Consider the following 22,876-nt stretch of genomic DNA (forward strand, 5'->3'; position numbering starts at 1 on the left):
CCTGACATAGACCAGGTTTCTCAAACACCAATCCAGACTGGCCTTGAACTCTTAGGGAAAGGGGGCATCTGCAACTTCTCTAGGACACAGGAAAGGTCTCCTTGGAGCCTTCTTTTTTTCATGCTGAACAACTCCAACTCTCACAGTCTGTCTTTATAAGGCAGGTGCTACAGTCTCCTGATCATCTTTGTGACTCTCCTCTGTACCCACTCCAACAGGTTTATGTCTTTCTTATGGCAGGTGTCTGAGAGCTGAATGCTCTGAATCACTTCTCTTGACCTGCTGGACATGCTTCTTTTGTTGCAGCTCAGAATGGCACTGGCTTTCCAGGCTGTGAGTGAGAACTGCTGCTTCATGTCCACCTTTTTTATCCACCGGTGCCCCCAAGTCCTTGACAGTGCTGCTCTCAATCCATTCATTCTCCAGCCTGTATTTTGTGTTTGCAATTGCCCTGACTGAGGGCACTTGGCCTTGTTGAGCCTCATGAGTTTTGCACAGGTTCACCTCTCAAGCCTGTTGAGGTACCTTTGGATGGCATCTCTTACCTCCAGTGTGTTGACTGCACCACTTAGCTTGGTGTCATTGGAAGATGTGCTCATGATGAACACTGCACGTGTTACCAACAAAGATGTTAAACAACACCAGTCAAAATGCCAACCTCTGAGGAATGCCACTCATGGTTGGTCTCCAATAGTATATTAAGCTGTTGACTGCAACAACTTGAGTGTGACTATCCAGCCAATTCCTTATCCACTGAGTGGTCCATCTGTCAAATTCATGTCTATCCTGTTTAAACTCAAGTATGTTGGAACAGGCTGCACAGGAAAGTGGTGGGGTTGCCACCTTGGAGGTGTTCAAGAAGCATGTAGATGTGATGCCTCAGGACATGGTTTAGTGAACATGGTAGTTGGGTTACAGCTGGCCTTGATGGTCTTAGAAGTCTTTTCCAGACTTAATGATTCTATGCTGTGTAAGACAGTGCCAAAAGCTTTGGTCAATACTAGGTAGATGACATTAATTGTTTCTTCAGTTCAGGCCACTGGAGCTCAGAGGCAGTTCTGCCATGGTCCTGCACCATATGTTGAAGATACTAAGCATCCATTGGAGGAAGCATATATTGAAAAACAGGGAGAGGATGAGAGCCAAAAGCTAAATCTGAAGCACAGCCTTATTCACACAGGGCTGGTGAGCAAATACAGAAGTATTCTGCAGACTGAACAAACTTCTTGGCCCATACCCATACTGCATGACAAATTATCCTTAGAAACTGAGTTTGACAACAAATGAGAGGAAAGATTCCTATATTTTGCTAAAAATAAATAATCCTGGAAAAAATGAAAACAGCTGTAAACCAGCTAAAGAATGAATAAAGTGAACTGGGGTAAAATACTTGAAAATCTGTCCAAAGGAAGCAGTGAAAAACTTGGAAAGGTGCCATGACTTTGTATACATGTATGATGAAAAAAAAAAAGGGGGGGGGGGAGTATTTTTTATGCCCCTGTGAGTCTTCTTTAAAATAAGTAATGAAAAAAGAAGGGGCCATACATAAAAGGTCAGAAAGATCTGGAGAGGGATCATTATTCCAGACACAGGGAGTTTTTCTGCACACATATACCAGCCAGGACCTTTGCCAAGAGGAAGTTTCAAGAAGTACGTGTAGGTTTTAATTTTGTTGAACATGGCAATAAAAAGCAATGGTGGCCATTCCTAAATGTTACTAGTTTTCAGAAAGCCTTTGACAATGAAGAAATTAAGTGTAGCAGATGGTGACTTTGGTTTTTTTTCCCCATCTTATTTTTTATTTCTTTTATCATCTTAAAAAAATAAAAATCCATGTATTTCAAAACATTACCAGGGTGTTAAATATACTGCAGTCTAAGTGGGAACTGCTCTATTACTGTGGTGTACTGCTAGAGTTGAATGTGGTTTGGTACTGCCTGTTTTTTCGTTAAGAATCTTCACTGTGGAATGAGAATTTCAAATGTAGATGACACAGATGAAAATTTGGACTAGTCTGAAATCTGAGTTTTAAGTACATCATCAAAGAAATAAGTGAAAGAATGGCAAAGAGTAGCCAAAACTCCCAGAATGTAGATTTTGTGAATTACCAAATGAAAATAACTGTTGTGCGTATCAGATGATCCTACAATACCTGAGCCAGAAGCCTCACAAACTGTTTATAAACAGTTATTCAGGGTGGAACTTCAGTAAAGGCAGTCATCATTTCAGCAGCATTTTGACTTGAAGGTTACTGCTGTTTGGAAGCCTACCCTGCTGAGAAAAGGCTTGAGATATCAACAAATTTGTTATCACTTTCTTAACAGTTACGTGGCACAGCTGTTGCCACACTGAAGTAATTCCAGCAAGTCTGTCCAAGAGAAGGTGAAGAATTTTCATCCAGATTCTCTGGGCTCCCTTCACCAGCTGCATCAGGAACTCTGTGACTTTGGAGCAGTCATTAATGTTCAGGCCAGTAGAGCTCTGAGAGAGATATATCTCAAAGTATGAAATGCTCTTAAGCAAGATGTATAACACCTTAAAGAAAAGACAACCAGTATGCAAGAGAGAGATGAAGGTTCCTCATTTGACAACACGAGGAACAGATAAATAACAGACAGACCAAACTGCATGTTATCTTTCTATGGCATTGATGTAGATAGTCTCAAATTGGGAAAAAAGCCTACTCACTTGGATGAAAGACAGGGAAATACATGGATGAGAGAAACTTTCTATTCGTATGTCTTCTTTTTTTTTAGGTTTCTGATCTGTTTCTGAAGTGAAGAGATACTATTCTTTTTGCTACAGCATTTCTCCATTGACAGACAGTGAGTAGAACTGGTCAAGATTTTTTTCTGACAATATTTGTATCTGTATTTTAATTTCTGTTTTTTAATGCACAGTCACATAGACCTAAAGATATTCATTCTTTGATGTCTTCGAGTCAAATAAAGACATAGGAACCAGAAGAAAATTTGGTTTTGATTCAACAAAATAAGTGTTGAAGGGGACATTAGTTAGTCTAGTCTTTTGCTCCACACAGTAAACATCCCTGTCATATTCCTTTCATCTGCTCTTAAAACCTCTAGTCATGGAAATCCCCACACTTCCTCAAAGATTCTACTATTTCTTTGTTACTGTGTTATAAGTCCTCTCTTCTCTGATGCCATTCTGTTATTAGTCCCCCTCTTTCCAATGCCATATTTAAAACTCCTTTTCTGAATTTTAAGTCCTATTTATCACCTTAGAGAGACCAAATCTATTTAATTTTTTTTTCATGATGGTGTTATTCTTAGATTCTTAATTTAGTTCCAAGCCCTTCATTTATCTGAACCTTTAATAGTGAATATTTTTTCACTAGATTTTTGATAATTGTGCTAGTTTGAAGCTAGCTAGAATGTTTCGGTGAGAAGAACTAGATTACAGGCTGAGAAAGGGAAACAAGGGTGATGTCTACTTCACTCATAGGCTTGCTGAGATGTATAAGAACTAGTGTAAATATAGATAAGGAATCATAGAATCAGCGAGATCGGAAGACACCTCCAAGATCATCCAGTCCAACCTATCAACCAGCCCTATCCAGTCAACTACACCATGGCATTAAGTGCCTCATCCAGTCTTTTCTTGAACACCCCCAGGGACGGTGACTCCACCACCTCCCTGGGCAGCCCATTCCAATGCCAATCACTCTCTCTGGCAACAACTTCCTCCTAACATCCAGCCTGTACTTCCCTCGGCACAATTTGAGACTGTGTCCCCTTGTTCTGTTGCTGGTTGCATGGGAGAAGAGACCAACCCCCACCTGGCTACAACCTCCCTTTGCGCAGTTGTAGACAGCAATGAGGTCACCCCTGAGCCTCCTCTTCTCCAGGCTAAACAACCCCAGCTCCCTCAGCCTCTCCTGTGTTCCAGACCTTTCACCAGCCTTGTTGCCCTTCTCTGGACATGTTCCAGCACTTCAACATCTCTCTTAAATTGAGGGGCCCAGAACTGGACACAGGACTCAAGGTGTGGCCTGACCAGTGCTGAGTATAGGGCAAAAATAACCTCCCTTGTCCTACTGGCCACACTGTTCCTGATACAGGCCAGGATGCCATTGGCTCTCTTGGCTACCTGGGCACACTGCTGGCTCATCTTCAGCTACTATCCACCAGTACCCCCAAGTCCCTTTCTTCCTGGCTTCTCTTCAGCTGCTCTGTCCCCAGCCTGTAGTGCTGCTTGGAGTTGTTGTGGCCAAAGTGCAGAACCCTTCACTTGGCCTTGTTAAGTCTCATCCCATTGGCCTCTGCCCACCCCTACAGCCTGTCCAGGTCCCTCTGCAGGGCTCTCCTACCTTCCAACAGATCAACTCCTGCTCCTAGCTTGGTGTCATCTGCAAATTTACTGATGCTGGACTCAATCCCCTTGTCCAGGTCATGAATAAAGATGTTGAACAGGACTGGGCCCAGCACTGATCCTTGGGGAACACCACTAGTAGTCACTCTCTGTCCGGGCTGTGGGCTGCATTCTTCACTCTCTAGCCTAACCTGATTAATCCACCTGCTTCCTAACCCCCCTGGCCGACCCTCCATTCTTCCTTGGGCACAAGCCAACATCTGGGGTAAGGTAGAGGGGGGTGGGAGAGGGTGGGAGGGCAGTTGGGAGCCCCTCCTGGGGACTCAGGTTTCTGGGAGGGCTATTATGTTTCTGTATTACCTTTTACCTTGTGTATTTCTGTATATGATTGTATATAGTGTAAATATCTGCATGTATATTGTGCTAAGCTGTAAATATAAGCTTTATTCAATTTCTAGAGCCAGCTGAGTCTAGTCTGGGTGATTTCTAAAGTGATAACACCAAACCATCACAATAATCCTCACTGCTTTCTTTGTAATTGGTCCAGTTCTTTCCTTAAACAGTGTCCAAACTGAACATATTATTCCAAATGATGCTTTACAAGTATAATGGGAGTGAAAGGATTGTTTGTCACTGACTTTTCATTTACAAAGCTGTTGTTGGAGTGAATGGCATACTATATATATGTATAATAAAAAAGTGCCACTTGCAATCCTAACTATTGCCATTCCACATGCTGTACAGGTTTCACTTAGAAAGAATGACTATTCATAGCAAATGAATTTTGTGTGCTGTGTGATAAATTCACCATTAGCACTGCCTCATTTCGTGACATAACCTGTTCAATTGCACTTGATATAACTGACATAATAGGAATGACAAATACTCTTCTACACACACTTTTCCTGTAATGCTTTCTTAACAAGAAAATTGTGACAATATGGGGATGAATTTGAAGATGCCTATAAAGGAATATAATTTGTAAAAATCAATAGGAATGCTTTCATTCAGCAGACATAAAGTTTAAAAGTATTTTCATTCCAAATCCTTTGTTTAATTTTTTTGGAACAGAGAAATTTTTTTCCATGCTATAGGTGAGGGCACTGGAAAAGAACTAATTATATTGTGAAGGTTGTGGAAATGATCAAGGTAGGACAAGAACTCCATAATGTAGCTCTACATCCTGTGCTGTCCCTTCAATTGTGGTGCATTTCCATACTGGGTGTAGAAAGTTTTCTTTTAAACACACATGACACACAAAGACGCATCTTTGATTTCTCCCCACTCCCTCTCCCCCACAATTTATCTTCATTTTTGTGAAGGGAATCACTAAGCACAAAGCTAAGCTAAAAGATAGCCTGTAGGGCTTCCATCACTTAGATAAGGAACTCCCCTTGTCTTAATTATCTATCTTTTAACTTTTTTTTGTATGTTTAATGGTTTTATTTTCTATTTTGTAATGTTTTGTCTGTCCAGGCAAGAGAATTCCCAGATAAAGTACACCTGCGCTGTATTAAAATGTAAACACTATTTGCAGAAAGATGAATTTCAGTCTATGAAACCAGTGCTTTTGGTCAGTATATTTTTCAAATGACAGTGAGTTTGACAGAATTGCTGTTTCACTGAAGCTGCAAGTAAGTGACATTCTCCTTCTAAACCTTTTAGTAATCTTCAGAGAAACAGAAAAGGTAAATGAGCCATTGTAACTTACCATTCCAGAACTTTCCACTGGGTAGAGAATTTCTTGGGTTCAGACACTGCCCATGAGAGAGATGGAAACTATTTTTGCATGCAGTACAATTTTTGTAGCTGTACCCAACACACGTTGCACAGCTCTGGTGGCAAGGCTCGCATTCTCTAGAGATGTCATCAGTAAAGAATCCATCCTCACATTCAGTCACACATACATCACCTGCAGTAGAAACAAATCCCAGCATCGTGTTATCTACTGACTCTTGCCAGTCCTGGCATGGAGGTACCTATCTCACATGTAGCATCACTTTGAATCCAGCAACAAATGGTGAAAGAAAAGAAGTCAGTGTACGAGAACACATGAAACTCTTTGTAGCTATACAAACTCTAATTTTTAGTGCAAAACTTAAATTCAGCTCAGTTGCTTGTGTAACCTTTGCAGTCTTTAAATCGATCTTGATTTAAATTTGTATCTAGGTAGCTTTGCTTCCGTATCCTAAAGTCTGGACACATACAAATCTTGCAAAACTTCAAATCTGGACAAAAATTTTCCAGTTGAGTCCCAATTATTGTACTAGTTCAGAATTCCCTAAGATTGATAGATATATGCAAATTTTGAGGACTGAATGAATCTCTAGTTTCTGGTGAATGTAAAGCTAAGTTCAGGTAAATTGATTCAGTTAAGGGTTGTCATACTGCAGCAATGCCTCTTAAATTTATTACACTGATAGTGTTTTGAGCTTCTCCCCATTGGGGGAAAAAAACTAAGTAGACCATCAGATCACTTTGGGCTGTGACCATACTATTTTCCATTAGTGTAATACTTCTGTTCTCTACTCCTGGGTGCTTTCAGCAGGCAACACACCAGAAAGCTGTAACCTCAGGATTTCCTGTGATTCATATTTGGCACTAGGTCTCAAACAGACCTATCTTATTTATGGCTCCATAGTACAGCTAAGAAATTCCTAGTCTTGTGTGAATCTGGTGTGGAATTTAGTAGTTTTAAGTGAGCTTGCTCCAGAGTGTTTAAGGCTCATTACTTTATGTGGACCTGAAACTCACAGTAAAACTAGACTTGCAAATAATTGGGAAACATTTCTGTGTCTTCCTGTGACCTAATACTCCCTTCTCCACAAAGTCTGAATCAAATACAGTATTTTTCATGTTTGTGCAAAAGTGTCCAAATGCATTTAAAAAAAAAAAAATATATATGTAGGAGAGGGGCAGACTGTGTAGTCAGATGTAAGCAACCAAATAGCACCGTTGGCTAACATAATCACTTTAGGTTAGTGCAAAGGATCCAGTTCTGTACAATGCTAACTCACATCAGGCTCCATTATCTGCCATTGAAAAGACATAGGAATTTGAGATGTGTGTCCAGGCTCTCTGTCTAAAGAGGAAGTCTAAAATACTGTTGTATATGTGCTGTACTTGGTCCTTTACTTACCTGAGAGATAAAATCCTTCCTTACACAAGTAACACTTGTCCTTGTCACAGCTATCACAGTTGCTAGGACAATCTCTACACTGCAGAGAACTTTCATCTCCGTAGGTGTTTTCTGGGCAGTACTTGTAGCATTGCTGGTTGTACCTGTAAGATAAAGCAGCAGATGATTATTTTGAAGTTGTTTTGAAGTTGTTAAGTTTATAAGCTTATTTTCTGCATGTTTCTGGATATGGTAAACCTCTGTTTTCAGCCTTATGTGAGCAAAAATTATTTCTCTACCAAGGATTCAAAATGTATTTGTGGTTATGTACTTAGCTGGCAAATGCTAACCAGTCACATTTTCTAATCCCAGGTTTCTTAAGTATTACTAATTTGATTTTCTTTCTTTTGTTTAAATGTAGACACAAAACCAACTATACACTTAATTAGAAAATACCATATTGTGTTTGTAAAGAACTGATTACTTGTATAAAATTGTAATCCAACGCCATTACTAATGCTTAAACAGCCTTTTCAGCAACATTTGCTTTTGTCATAGTAATTTTTATAGAGTTCTCTTAACTTTTTTTTTTTTAATAGCAGTAAAATTCCTCTTTCCCCTCAGTATAAGTTAAACTTTTGATAAGACTGAGGTGGAAGGTGTCTTTACAAATGGAGATGCTGCTAAAGGAACTTGAGATAACAAAAAGGCCAGACTAAGAATCCCAACTGTTTAGCCTTATCTCTGTTATATGTAAATCACAAAGAGCTTCTGCTAATTCCTCAGCCAGAGATCTTGCTGTAAACCAGCAGGATGTCCTCCCTAGATAGCAGAAATTTAGCACAGCCTCAACTTTTGAACTTCTAGGACAGATTGTAGGCTTAATATAAACACAGTTGAATATTAACTTCTCCACCCAGAGAAGTGAAGAACGTCATTTAAACGAACATAAAATGCACGGTGCAGGGGCGGAGTACCTGTAAAGGGAAAACATATAGTAGATGGAGTGGGAAGTGTTTAAATTCCAAGAACTTTAGACAATGGGGGAAAAGACAGGGAAATTTACGTCTGGGAATTTAGGATGAAAGTTTGACAGCGCTCCTCCATCTCCATTGTGATCGTTAACCTCTAGTGAAGGACCAGTTTTCCTTACACTTTCAATTAATCTATGTATTCTTTTCCCTCTTTGCTTAATCTTCTTACATTTTTAAGTGTACTTACTGAACTGCAAATACCAGAACTGGACACAATCTACTAAGAGCACAGTAGCTCCAAATTTGGAGGCGCTGTTTAGCTTTCAGACCCTTTCTGTTCCTTGTTCTTCTTCTCACTTAAAAATTTCACTTGAGTCCCTAAGTTTTAAAAGGCCTCGATAGTGACCAGTTGGCTATTATTCCAGTCTTCCCTGAGCATTTTTAAAGTTACTGTTCAGAAATAGGCAGTACTGAAAAGGAATGGAGTAACTTGCGCAGCGTATGTTTATATAGCAAAGCATAAATTTTTACTTCACAAAAAGCACAGGTCTGAAGAGCTATACAACCAGACTTACATATAGTAGTTCTGAATGCATGTCATACAGATTCTTGGGTCATCTGAAATAAAGAACGTGAAGTTACGTAAATAGTATTCAGAGTTAAAATGAGAACCTACACCATGTTTTTGTTAATATTTCTTACGTTATAATTGCTACAACTGTAACTAGAACAGCAGTTCTAAATCTCTGTCAGCAGCTCAAGAAGAGTACTGCAATCACAACAGGCCCTGGAGAGAGAATATCAGAAAGGCTGGAAACCTTTTTGGCCACTGTTGTGAGATATAATGAAAAAGGTTTTCACAAATACCTTAACAACAAAAAGAAAGCCAAGGAGAATCTCCGCTCTTCACTGGTTGTGCTTGGGGACATTGCCACTAAGGATGAGGAGACAGCTAAGGCAGTCAGTCAGTCAGTCTTTAATAGTCAGACCAGTTTTCCACAGAGTATCCAAGACCCATGAGCAGAAAGAGGTGGGCAGAGAGAAGGAACCCCCTCATAATAAGGGAGGAAGCAGAGATCTGCTACACCATCTGGATAACTCAGAAGTCTATGGGGCCAGATGGGATCCACTGAGAGTGCTGAAGGAGCTGGTGAAGGAGCTTACCAAACTGCTCTCCGTCATCCATGATCAGTCCTGGTTAACAGGGAAAGTTCCAGGTGACTGAAGGCTTGCCAGAGTAACACTGTGGCAGGTAGGACTGCCCCCTCAACAGACATGAGGTCCTGACAGACTCCACACAGGGGGATGAGGCTTGCTAGGAGCTGATAAAGATCAGTTTGAGCCCTCAGACATTAGACACCTCCAGGTTCAGAATTCCTTTTGTTGCTTGGAGAACTTAGCCCTCCGACCAATCAAGAAATTGACCATAGCACAACAGCTTGCAGGGTATAAATGGAGTCTGGGTTCTCTCTGCACAGAAGCATCCTGGCAGTCAAATCTTCTCCCCTTAGAACAGGACCTCATCTAAGGCACCCTCTCCTCTCCTTGGTGAGTGTATATGTATATACTCTGAGTACAAGTGGGGAGATCTTCCTCTTCTGAGTAAGCATGTGCACATTTTGGCTCATCTCTCCAAACAGTTTAATTAGTTATGCAAGCAGTCTTTTCCCAGCTGACACCTGAACCTGTACTTCTGTTGTGTCAGAAGAACAGATTCATTGCAATAAAGCCACAGTTTTCAGGTGGTTGATGCTGTCTGTTTTGTGGTGCTTTTGTGTCAGACATACATTCACAAGAAGGGCCGGAAGGGGAATCCAGGGAACTACAGGTTTACTAGCCTGATCTTGGCACAAGGACAGATCATAAAACTGTTCATCCTGAGCACACTCATATGGTACTTGGAGGACAACAAAGAGGTCAGACTCAGCCAGCATGGGTTCATGAAAGGCAAGTCATGAGGGGATTGGACTCAATGATCTATGGAGGTCCCTTCCAACCCCTAACATCCTGTGATTCTGTGAAGTCCTGCTTAATGAACCTGATCTCCTTTCATACCAGATGACCTGCTTAGTAAATGAGATAAAGGCTGTGGATGTTATCTACCTGGACTATAGTTCACTACAGTAACACCACCTTCCACAGCTTTCTGCTAGAGAAGGTGGAGGCTCATGCATTACTGAAGCTGTACTCTGGTTTAAAAACCGACTGAATGTCCAAGCCTAGAGATTTGTTCTGGAGATAAATGCAGTTGGTAGCCCCTTGACAGGTGGTGTTGCTCAGGGCTTAAATTGGAGGCTAATTTTGTTTTATACCTTTATCAACGATCTGGATGAAGGGATTGAGTACACCCTTAGCAAGTTTGCAGATAACCTTACATTAAGCAGGGGTGTTAAACTGATGGAGTGTAGGAAGCTCTGCAGAGGGATCTGGACAGGCTGGGACAATGGGCTGACATTATTTATATGTGATTTAACGAGGCCAGGTCCTGCACTTGTATCATAACAACCCCAAGTAATGCTATGGGCTTGGAGAAGAGTGGCTCAGAAGTGTCCCACAAGAAAAAATTCTGGGGGCGCTGGTGGAGAGCAAATTGAACATGAGCCAGAAATGTGCTTGGATTGTCAAGAAGACCAACAGCATCCTGTCCTGGATCAGGAATAGTGTGGCCAGCAGAGCTTGGACTGTGACTGTGCCTCTGTACTCAGCACTGGTGGGCCACGCCTCTAATGGTATGTTCAGGCCCCTCATGACAAGAAGGACATAGAGGTGCATATGTGTGTCCAGAGAAGGGAAACAGCTGGTGAAGGTTCTGAAGAACAGGTCTTCTGAGGAGTGTCTGAAGAAAATAGTACTGTTTAGTCTGAAGAACAGGGAGCTTAGGGGAGAGCGCATCACTCTTCACAACTTTGTGAAAGGAGATTTTAGTGAGGTGATTGTTGGTCTTTGTCCCTAGTATCAACTGACAGGACAAGATGGAGTGGCCTTAAGTTGCATGAGGAAAGATTTAGATAGAATATTAGGAAAAGCTTCCTTATGAAAGAATGGTCAGGCACTGGAACAAGCTGCCCAGGGGTGTGGTGGAGTCACCACCCCTAGAACTTTTCAAAAGAGGTGTAGACTTCTGGTCACATTTGGTAATGATAATCACAGAATCACAGAACATCAGTGGCTGGAAGGGACCTCAAGAGATCATCTAGTCCAACCCCCCCTGTCAGAGCAGGATTACCTATATCAGATCACACAGCAACACATCCACGCAGATCTTGAATATCTCCGGAGAGGGAGACTCCACAACCTCCCTGGGCAGCCTGTTCCAGTGTCCCAGCACCCTCACTGTGAAAAAATTCTTCCTCATGTTTCGACAAAACTTCCTATGCCTCAGCTTCTACCTATGCTGGTCCATGTGATTGTTCTTTCCCAAGTGCAAGGCTCTACACTTGCCCTTGTTGAACCTCATTCCATTTCTCCTTAGCCAGCTCTCCAGCCTAAGTCTTACTGAATGGCAGCCATTCCACCCAGTTTGGTGTCATCAGCAAACTTGTTGATAATGTTGAGTTGATATTTTGACATGATGATCTTAGAGGTCTTTTCCATCCCTAATGGTTATATGAGTCTATGATTCTATATTTTCAGGACATAAACTCATCCACAGTCAGGTCCTGGCCTGTGTTTTCACAGTGACTTGTGTCTTTTGAGTCACTACGAGGTGCTGTTCTGCAAAGCAGAACCTCCCTGAGAGCTCAGGTAGGGCAAAATCACAGAGTCATGGAATCACAGAAACATCCAGGTTGGAAAAGACCCTCAGGATCACTGAGTCCAACCTATAACTCTACTCTACAAGATTCACCTTAAACCATATCCCTAAGCACCTCATCCAAACAACCCTTAAACACATCCAGGGTTGGTGACTCAACCACCTCCCTGGGCAGCCCATTCCAGTGCCTGACCACTCGTTCTGTGAAAAAGCTTTTTCCTAATGTCCAATCTAAACCTACCAAATCTCAGCTAGAGGCCATTCCCCCTTGTTCTGTCTCCAGTTACCTGTGAGAAGAGACTATCACCAGCCTCTCCACAATGTCCTTTCAAGTAGTAGTTGTAGACAGTAATGAGGTCTCCCCTCAGCCTCCTCTTTTTCAAACTAATCAGCCTCAGCTCCCTCAGTCGCTCCTCATAAGATTTGTTCTCTAGGCCCTTCACCAGCTTTGTTGCCCTTCTCTGGATCAGCTCCATCACCTCCACATCTCTCCTGTATTGTGGTGCCCAGAACTGAACACAATACTTGCCAAAGCCAAGCACAGGGGTACAATCACCTCTCTACTCCTACTTGACACAGCATTTTTAATACAAGCCAGGAAGCCATTGGCTTTCCTGGCTGCCTAGGCACACTGCTGGATCATTTTCATCTGCCTGTTACAACCCCCAGGTCCCTTTCTGCCAGGCAGTCTCTCTTAAAATGAGACTCAGAGTTATTGAAATCTCTGTTTTAATCTGCTTTCTTCCTTCATTGCAGAAATAAGTATAAAAAAGCACTTGGTGCCTCTAAAAGGAAATTCTTCCAAAAAACATGTAAGTAATCATTCTAACTTTATAAATCCTGAGCTAGATAAATGCCTTTTGGGGGATGGAAAGGAAGGAAAGGGTTTGAGGTAAACTTTCTCAATGAAAGATTAATTTCTGCATTCAAAAGAATTATTGAATGAACAGAAAAAAAGTGTTATACAAGCTCTTAAAATTGTTACAATGATAAATATGGCTTATATGAAATGAATGTTTTCTATAACCTTCCTTTATCTTCTACTAGTTTTCTGTTTCTGTTGACTTACTCAAACATTCCAAAGGGAGTAGAATAGAAGCAAAAAGAACAACCTGGGCAAAAGTATTTATAAACTGTTCTACGACGAAATGCCTATAAATTATTTTTGATATTAAGAGGAAATTTTCACTTGAGTCTTTCTGAACTGCGTCTGTAATAAATCACAGTTTACACATGCAAGCTTATTAGGCAGTATTCACTTGGTTTTGCATGTAGTTCTAGCAATTTATTTATGAGGTGTAAAGTTTTAACCAGAAATGTTGCAGATCTGTGAAAATGTTCTTTTCACGTTTGGAGCACAATCAGAAACAGCAGTCACCTGATCTAGTGTTCTTTGCTTTAGATTTTATTTTAAGGTGGGAAATACTCCTTTACTTCTAAAAAAAAAAAAAAAAGTTATATCACAGTATCACAGTATCACAGTATCACAGTATCACCAGGGTTGGAAGAGACCTCACAGATCATCAAGTCCAACCCTTTACCACAGAGCTCAAGGCTAGACCATGGCACCAAGTGCCATGTCCAACCTTGCCTTGAACTGCCCCAGGGACGACGACTCCACCACCTCCCCGGGCAGCCCATTCCAGTGTCCAATGACTCTCTCAGTGAAGAACTTTCTCCTCACTTCGAGCCTAAATCTCCCCTGGCACAGCCTGAGACTGTGTCCTTTCATTCTGGTGCTGGCCACCTGAGAGAAGAGAGCAACCTCCTCCTGGCCACAACCACCCCTCAGGTAGTTGTAGACAGCAATAAGGTCACCCCTGAGCCTCCTCTTCTCCAGGCTAAACAATCCCAGCTCCCTCAGCCTCTCCTCATAGGGCTGTGCTCAAGGTCTCTCACCAGCCTCGTCGCCCTTCTCTGGACACGCTCAAGCATCTCAACGTCCCTTTATATAGTTTGTCCAGGGCTTCTTTTTGAATAACTTATGAGGTATTAATACTGTTTCTGAATAAGGACACTTCCAGAGGTTTGTTTTTGTTTTTTTTTTTTACTCTGATTTATTTGTGTTTTGGTTTGTTTTTTTTTTTTTGTTGTTGGTTTTTTGTGGTTTTTTTTTTTTTTTTCAATCTTAGAGTGTTTATTGAACATTGTTAGGAGAGAGGCTGACATGGTGATAATTAACTGTATTTTTACTTCTTTTGCATATTTGAATTATTAGGGTATTGGCACTTGTAGTTCTTGTTTGGTTGATGGAAAGAAGAGAATATGCATCAACGAGACACTTGAATTTGTTGGTGTTGCTTGTGGGTTTAGTAACTATCATGAGGGTTGGACTAGATGGTCTTTAGAGGTCACTTCCTACCCAAACCAGTTGTGCTAGTTTGAAGCAAGCTAGAATGTTTTGGTAAAAGAACTAGATAACGGGCAGTGAAAAAAGTAAACATGGTTGTGTTTCTTTGCTCACAGTCACACTGAGAACTCTGGGAAGAAGAAGTAAAACATTCTCCATTTTGTCTTTTCATTCTGCCTTTGCCTTCAGACCTAGACACATCTCATTAACCTTGCTCCCACTAACCTTGCTCCCTAGCCTCTTGGCTGCACCTCTCTTCTTCCTGAGAACTGGGGTAAGGTTGAGAGGGCCGGGGGAGGTGTTGGGGTGGTTTGAGAGCCCCTCCTGGGGACTCAGGTTTCTGGGAGGGGAGTTGTGCTTCTGTACTGTTTATCCTTTGTATATTTCTGTATATAACTGTATATACTGTAAATAGCTGCTGTTATGTTTGCTGCTGTAAAATAAATAGCTTCATTTATATTCCCAGAGGCCATCTGAGTTAGCTGGGGCAAATTCAAAAGTGTGTGGGGGGGCGGATTAATGCCCAAACCATCACACCAGTCTACAATTCTGTTATTCTATCTCTCTGTGTACTTTCTGACTTTTAAGGAGAAGGGATTCTTTTCCTTGATAACGTTGTCCTTTTCTAACTTCTCTCTGTTTTACTTTTATGAGTGACTACCTGTATAGCTGAGTTTTAGACAGACCCCAGCTGTTGTTGCAAAGATGCAATGTCTTCTTGTCTTCTGGAAAGAGATTATAAAAACAAAGTGACTATTAAGTAAATACCATGTATTTTGAGTTGGTTTAGGACCTAATAGAAAGTGTCTAGGAATGAATATAAACAGTTTGTTTATATTGGTCATTGGAGTATACATTGTGGAGAGGGCAAGGAAATGTATCAAAACCAGCACTTGCATTCTGTAACAGATTTTAGATAGAAGTGGTAATAGTAAATATCTTGTTAGAAGGCCACAGATTTCATAAGAATAGCTGATGTGCTGTATTTCACTTGGAAATGCCTTAAATCTTTCATTTAGCCTAAGATTTTGAAATCTGGAGGGAGAATTTATTCACAACTTTGCAAAATGAAAAGATGTAGTTATTAGGCTAGTGTGGCCAACATTCATTTACCAATTTGTCTACTAGATTGTGCTGTTTATCAGACACTACTGAGATACTATTTTTTTCTTTTAAAGATATGCTTATGAAGCAGAAGCTTTGCCACCTTCTATACTTAGTCACAGTTTCTGAATTTAAAAAGCTGAAGAATAATGAGTATAGTTTAGAAAGGAACGAAGAAAGGGCAACCAACTGATAGCAGTCAGAGAGGAAATGAAATGTGCAATAGTGGTGTGCTAGTTTGAAGCAGGGTAGAATGTTTTGGTGAGAAAAACTAGATGATAGGCTGTGAAAGGAAAACAATGGTGATGTCTCCTTCCCTCAGAGTCTCGCTGAAGAATAATGTAAACATTAGTTAACACTCTCACCATTTTTCTCTTCACTTTCGGGCTGGGCTCTGGCTGAGCTGCATCTCTCTAACCTCATCTGCCACTAACTTTGCCCCTTAACCTCTTGGCTGAACCTCTATTCTTCCTTAGGACTGGGGTAAGGTTGAGAGGGGCAGGGGTGGTTGAGAGCCCCTCCTGGGGACTCAGGTTTCTGGGAGGGGAGTTGTGTTTCTGTATTGTTTTTACCTTGTATATTTCTGTATATAACTGTATATACTGTAAATAGCTGCTTGTATATTGTGCTAGCTGTAAATAAATAGCTTCATTTATATTCCCAGAGCTTGACTGAGTCTAGCTGGGTATTTCTAAAAGTGTTGGGGGGGCAGAGTACATCCAAACCACCACAAGTGGATTTGTTATTTAATGCACACTGTGTTTCCAAAATCTTGGAAATTGATTTTGAGAATGAACTAAGTATAAGAAATTATACAGCTATGTACATGTGCCATTTTTCAACAGTGGCTCCTTCAAAATCTGCAGTGATCTGTTCTTGGATCAGCAGTAAAAAAATACCCTGTACTCAATGAGGCCCTCATCTGGCCGTAAAGTATCAAGATTTCTGTGGCACAAGGTGGGTTTCCTGTCATAGAATGCATTGGGTTAGAAGGGAAATTTAAAGACCATCTAGTGCAAACACCCTGCACTAAGTAGGGACATCCCCAACTAGACCAGGTTGCTCAGAGCCCACCAAGCCTGGCATTGAATGTCTCCAGCCTTGTACCCTGGTCTACCATGGTAACTAATTGTAGTGTCTCGCCACCTTCATAGGAAAGAACTTCTTCCTAATATCCAGTCTACCCTTCTTTTGTTTAGAATCAATGCCCCTTGTCCTACTGCTATGTGCCCTTGTGAACAGTCCCTGACAATCTTTCACATAGGCCTCCTTTAGGTCCTGGAAGACCACTGTGGTGTCCTCATAGCCTTCTGTTCCCCAGGCTGAACAATGCCAACTCTCTCACTGTGTCTTCATATGACCAAAAGGCTTCCTGCCATGAAAACTGTTGATATTTTCTCTATATTTTACTGTTTGCATTTGCATTGATTTCCACTATTTTTAGTCTATAACAATCCATGTTAAAGAAAGAAACAAATGTGATCATGATAGCACTGGAAACAAGATTCAAACAAATTTAAATTGTATAAATCACAGAATTAAGGTTGGAAAAGATCTTTAAGATCTTCAAGTCCAGTTGTAGCCTGACTACATGATTACTAAATCAGATGCTGAAGCATCACATCTACATGCTTCTTGACCACCTCCAGGGATGGCAACTCCACCACTTCCTTTGGACAGCCTGTTACAATGCCTCACCTCCCTTTCAGTAATTTTTTTTTCTAATATTCAATCTAAACTTATGTTGGCAAAACTTAGGCCCATTTCCTCTCATCCTGTCCCTAGTTACATGGGAAAAGAAACCACAACCTTGTAACCTCCTTTCAGGCAGTTGTAGAGGGCACTTACGTCTCCCCTTAGCTTTCTCTTCTTCAGACTACAGAACCTCAGTATGACATACCTTCCAAATCCCTTACCAGCCTCGACACACTTCAGGACCTCAATGTCTTTCAAATACTGAGGTGCACAGAACTGAACTCAGTACTGAAGCTGTGGCCTCACCAGGGCCGAGTACAGGGTCACGAATCATAAGGCACCAGATAAAAGAAAATGCTCTGTGACTTTCTGGTTTTATTGCAATTTTCTTAGATAAGTAAAGATCATCCAGAGTTCATAGAAAAAGTCATTTGCTTTCTTTCTCTGTCTGTAATAAACTGATACTCCTGTTCCCTCCTCCACCCCCACCCTTCTCAAGTACAATGCATTTTGAATGCAGCAATGTTTTAGTAGAGGAGAGGTACATGCAAAGATTAAATACTGGCCAAAGGCCAGACATTGATGTGTTCTCTTTGAACTCTCTGACTTTAAATGATTTTTTTCCACCGTGAGAGGGAAGTATGGGCACTAGTGTTACAAGCATAGCACTGGTGTGTTGTGAGTGTATTTTTGTTCGAAGACACTGAGGAGCCCTGTAAGTGGTTTGGGGATTTTTTTGGTTTGGTTTGAGTTGGGTTTGATGCCCTTTTTTTTTTTTTGGTATTACAGTGCAGGCTTAATGAAATATTTACTACATAAGTTCATGCATATGAAAAATGAGCTCTAGAGCATTTTCATAATCCTTTCCACTGTTTCACTGTGCATGAATTTTCATGGTGTTTAGACAAATCCTGATTCTGGAAACTTTACATGGCTAGCCCACTGTTCTTTTGAGTAGCAGTTACTCAAAGTACCCCATCTAATTGGACTCAGATCTTTCAGTGCTCGACTTTATACAATAAAACTGAGAGACTCTGTGTTTAGACTGTAACTTTTAGCTTCCTGTTTTGTTTATGAACTTTAAACAAAAACTAAGCTTCTTGAACTGTTTATCGGCTCAGATGCTATAATGTGCTGAATGTACTCAACCTCAGGAGAATCTGAGGCTATTCAGTGTCTGGGACTTACTATCTGGTTTACCATTCTTTCCAAGTTTAATTAAACGTAATGACTGAAAAGGATTTTATATTACATTTCAGTTTTCCTTTAAAGGCCAGCCTGCAGGATTATTTCAACAGTTACTGCCAGATTTTATTTGCCTTTTACATTCCCCTGAACAATAATTTACAATAATCTAAAAAAAAAAAAAAAAAGAAGAAGTACTATAAATTGTAGTGTATCATCAACAAGATTAATTATATATATTAACTACCTTAACTACATTTTTTTCTTTAGTTTTTATGGCATCTCAATTAAAATGACTCAAATGTACAACACAAACATAATAAGAGTTTTGACTAGCATGGACCCATCTGAAAAGTGAGCCTGTAGAACAAAGGTTTCTGTTGTGGAGCCAAGGACTCTGGTTTGGATCTTCCAGGTTGTGTAAGAATGTATTTGTTTGGCTGTGTCTTTTTTGGTTTGTTGTTTCATTTGTTTTCTTCCCTCCTCCCCCCGAGTTCTGCCCCCCCCGCCCCCCAACTCTCTCTCTCTTTTTTTTAACTTTTTCCCATTTTTTTCTTCTTTTTTCTTGTTTTTATTTTTTCCTTTCTCTCTCTCTCTCTCTTTTTTTTTTTTTAATGTTTTATCAGTAAATCAGATTTATCTTTTTTCTTCTAATTTCTAACATTTTAATTTATTTTGACGGGTCACATTGCCAGGAAATGGAGAGTGAAGAGAAGAAAGAAAACTTGGATTCCATTGTCTGTTAAATTTATAGTGGGGAAAAACAGCACCAGTATTTGCTTTGGCCAAAAACTATAAATTTGGTTGAGACAAGATATTTAATGAATTAAAAATATGTCTGTTTCTAATGCATAAAAGAACAAAAAGTGTTGAGCAGACTTAATCAGGCTTTTACTAAAATGACCTCATTTTATTCTTTTTTGTTTGTTTGTTTTAAATTAAACCCACCTTTAATTAGAGTATAAATGAGACAAAATCAGAATATGTACTGAGCAAATTAAACTAAAAAAAAAATTTCAGGGTGCTAATCTCAACTACCTTATTCTAGAAGAAGAATAATGTAATTTGCTGTTATTGCATTTCCTTGATAAAAAAGGGAATGAGAAATATTTTTCTCTTAAAATAAGGATTTTTATATTTTGTAGTTAGAAGCAGGAAGTAAGTGCAAATAAGATGAAATGAAACCAAAGTTTGGCATTACAATATGCATTGCCTGGTTTGTATGATAAGGTGAAATATTGATGAAGACATGAATACATTTATTTTGATAAGTGCAATAATTTTGGGAGAGATTTTCTGAGGGAAAGTGTTGAGATCAGGAAACTTCAAGGAATAGAAAATAAAAAAAAAAAAAAAAGGATTTTAACCAGTATTAGGTCAGAACACCTGTGCTAGTATGAAGCTAGCTAGAATGTTTTGGTGAGAAGAACTAGATTACAGCCTGTGAGAAGAAAACAATGGTGATGTCTACTTCACTCATAGGCTTGCTGAGACGTATAAAAATGTAAATATAGATAAGACAGTCGCTCTCTCTGGGCTTTGGGCTGCATCTCTCTCTAACCTAACCTGCTGGCTCTGTGATTAATCCATCTGCTTCCTAACCCCCATGTCTGACCCTTCAACCTTCCTTGGGCGTAGGGCAAGATCTGGGGTAAGGGAGAGGGGCAGGAGAAAGGTGGAAGGGCGGTTGAGAGCCCTCCTGAGGACTCAGGTTTCTGGGAGGCCTGTTGTGTTTCTCTGTTATCTTTTAACTTGTATTTTTCTGTATATTATTGTATACATTGTAAATATCAGCTTGTATCTTGTGCTAAGCTGTAAATATAAAGCTTCATTCAATTTCCAGAGCCTCTGAGTCTAGTCTGCGTGACTTCCTAAGTGTGGAGGGGCAGGTGACACCCAAACCATCACCACACTTTAGAGTCTCACCAGACATAGTTGATCAGTGGTGTTGTGAGATCTACAGCACATATGAAGCTCCCGAATGTGGTAGCAGTGGTCCTAAGTTTATGCCATAGACAACAGTGCAGGTTTTACCACTGACCTGAATAACTGGATTCTACTGGTCTTCCCATTAGCAAAGCATATTTATGCAGGGCAGGACTCATATGGGAAACATCTTCTCCATATGGGGAGGATCTAAGATTTTTACTGCTAAAATCAGCAAGTTGTTCTGTAATATAATTCCTTTCTTGAAATATCAGGATTGGTGGACTTTAGGCTGATACAAAACACAAAAATTGAAACAAATACATGTTGAAGTAGGGTTGTTGAATAGAACAGAGTGGAATGGAATGGAATAGAATAGAGTAGAATGGAATGGAATAGAATAGAGTAGAGTAGAATAGAATAGAATAAAATAGGATTGCCTGACAAACTCTAGATTACTGACAGTCAAAGCATATTATTAAGGGCGTTGTTCAAAGGCCTTTTAAACACTAACAGGCATGGGTCATTGATCACCTCTCTAGGAAACTTGATCCAGTATTTGACCACCCTATCACAATAAAGAAGTGGTTCTTAATGTCTACTCTGCTTTGGCTTAGCTTTGAACTATTGCTATGTGCCCCATCACTGAACTCTAGGGAGAAGAGATCACTATCTCCCTGTCCACATCCCTTCCCCAGGAAACTATAGAGTGCAATGAGGTTGATGCTCAGTCTCCTTTTCTGAAACCTAGACAACCCACAGTACTCAGCTACTCCTAACTGGACAGGTCTTCCAGCACTGTCACCATCTTTGTTGACCTCCTCAGGACATATTTAAAGATCTTTGCATCCTTCTTAAATTTTGGGGCCCAGAACTGCATGGTCCAAGCTGAAGTTGCACAACACTAAATGCACTGTGTTTGTATAATCGTCTCTTTTGACCAGCTCTTTAAGTTGTGTTTGATGAAGTCCAGGATGAAGCTTGGTTGCCAGGTCATACTGCCAATTCATACTGAGCTTACTATCAACCAGCACTAGATCTCTTTCTGCAGGGCTGCTTTCCAGCCCTTTATATCCTAACTTATACTTGTGTCCAGCATTACTGCATGCTAGATGCAGAATCCAGTGCTTATGGGTGATTATAACACTTGTGCCTCTGGCAGAGGCACAAGTCTTGGAGACAAGTCTTGATGTCCTCTGTTTCTTCAAGTGTGTCTCCCCATGACTTGGAGGATTGAGGAAAAGACTACCTGTGCCCCTGAATCCTTCAGCATTCCTCCTAGGATCCTGAAATCTATTTTAATTGACCTTGGTCTTATCAAAACATTGCTGGGCTGCATAGGCAGTACTAACCTCATCAGTTTCCTGGTGACATCCCTGATCTGGGCCCCAGGGAGCCAGCAAAATTCTCTGAAAAGAGGGCCAGGTCTCCAGATGTTTTAGATTATATTTGTTTTAATATATTTGTTCTTTAGTAATTCCAGCAGAATGATTCAGCAGCTAACATTTCTTTACTGTATTGATTCATGAAACCTCTGAAGTACAAACTGTTCAAGAAGTAGCAATACATGCTTTGTTTGTAGTTTTAGGAGAACATCTGTTGTTTGGTTAATGGCTACTGAGGTAAATGAACTTTTGTTCTGATTCAGTATTTTTCACCTGTGTTCATATGTCTACAGAAAGCTCTAAACTAGAAACTGGAGTATTTTCTGTTTGTAGATCTTGTGGTTCAATGTCAAATCATAAATTTTTCCAATGCCTTGTCACCAATTTGGATTTTACTCAGAAACTTATTTTCTTTCACTGAGGAAGAACAATTTCAAAGACAGAGTCTTTTCTTTTATGCATACATCCTGTATCTTCACTGTGCAACAAAATTCCCTTTTACCTATACTGTAGAAAAGGCAACATCCTCCAAAGTAATGTTCTGTCTTATGTTGAAATGTTAATATTGCAAATCAGAGAAGAACAGTTCCAAACATTTCTGGACAGTCCTTTTGCACAGATTGCATATTCATAATCACAGAATGTTAGGGGTTGGAAGGGACCTTGAAGCATCATCTAGTCCAACCCCCCTGCCAGAGCAGGATCATCTAGAGCAGATGACACAGGAATGCATCCAGGCGGGTTTTGGACATCTCCAGAGAGGGAAACTCCACAACCACTGCTGGGCCCAGTCCTGTTCAATATCTTCATTGATGATCTGGACGAGGGGATTGAGTCCAGCATCAGTAAGTTTGCAGATGACACCAAGCTAGGAGCAGGTGTTGATCTGTTGGAAGGTAGGAGAGCCCTGCAGAGGGACCTGGACAGGCTGGATGGGTGGGCAGAGGCCAATGGGATGAGATTTAACAAGGCCAAGTGCAGGGTTCTGCACTTTGGCCACAACAACCCCAAGCAGCGCTATAGGCTGGGGACAAAGTGGCTGGAGAGCAGCCA

General features: G+C 40.6%; 1 protein-coding gene across 1 annotated transcript in view; it reads right to left on the bottom strand.

The window, feature by feature from the left end:
• The window catches only part of PCSK5 (proprotein convertase subtilisin/kexin type 5), a 325,127-nt gene that overhangs the window by 23,983 nt on the left and 278,268 nt on the right, over positions 1-22,876 (bottom strand). The window contains exons 25-27 of the mRNA XM_064176708.1: positions 9,000-9,042; positions 7,472-7,614; positions 6,044-6,244 (exon numbers count right to left, since the gene is read on the bottom strand). Coding sequence (XP_064032778.1) covers positions 6,044-6,244; positions 7,472-7,614; positions 9,000-9,042 — 387 coding nt within the window. The remainder of the gene's footprint in view (positions 1-6,043; positions 6,245-7,471; positions 7,615-8,999; positions 9,043-22,876) is intronic.

Source organism: Pogoniulus pusillus, chromosome Z (assembly GCF_015220805.1).
Source record: "Pogoniulus pusillus isolate bPogPus1 chromosome Z, bPogPus1.pri, whole genome shotgun sequence".
In the NCBI taxonomy this organism is placed as follows: Eukaryota; Metazoa; Chordata; class Aves; order Piciformes; family Lybiidae; genus Pogoniulus; species Pogoniulus pusillus.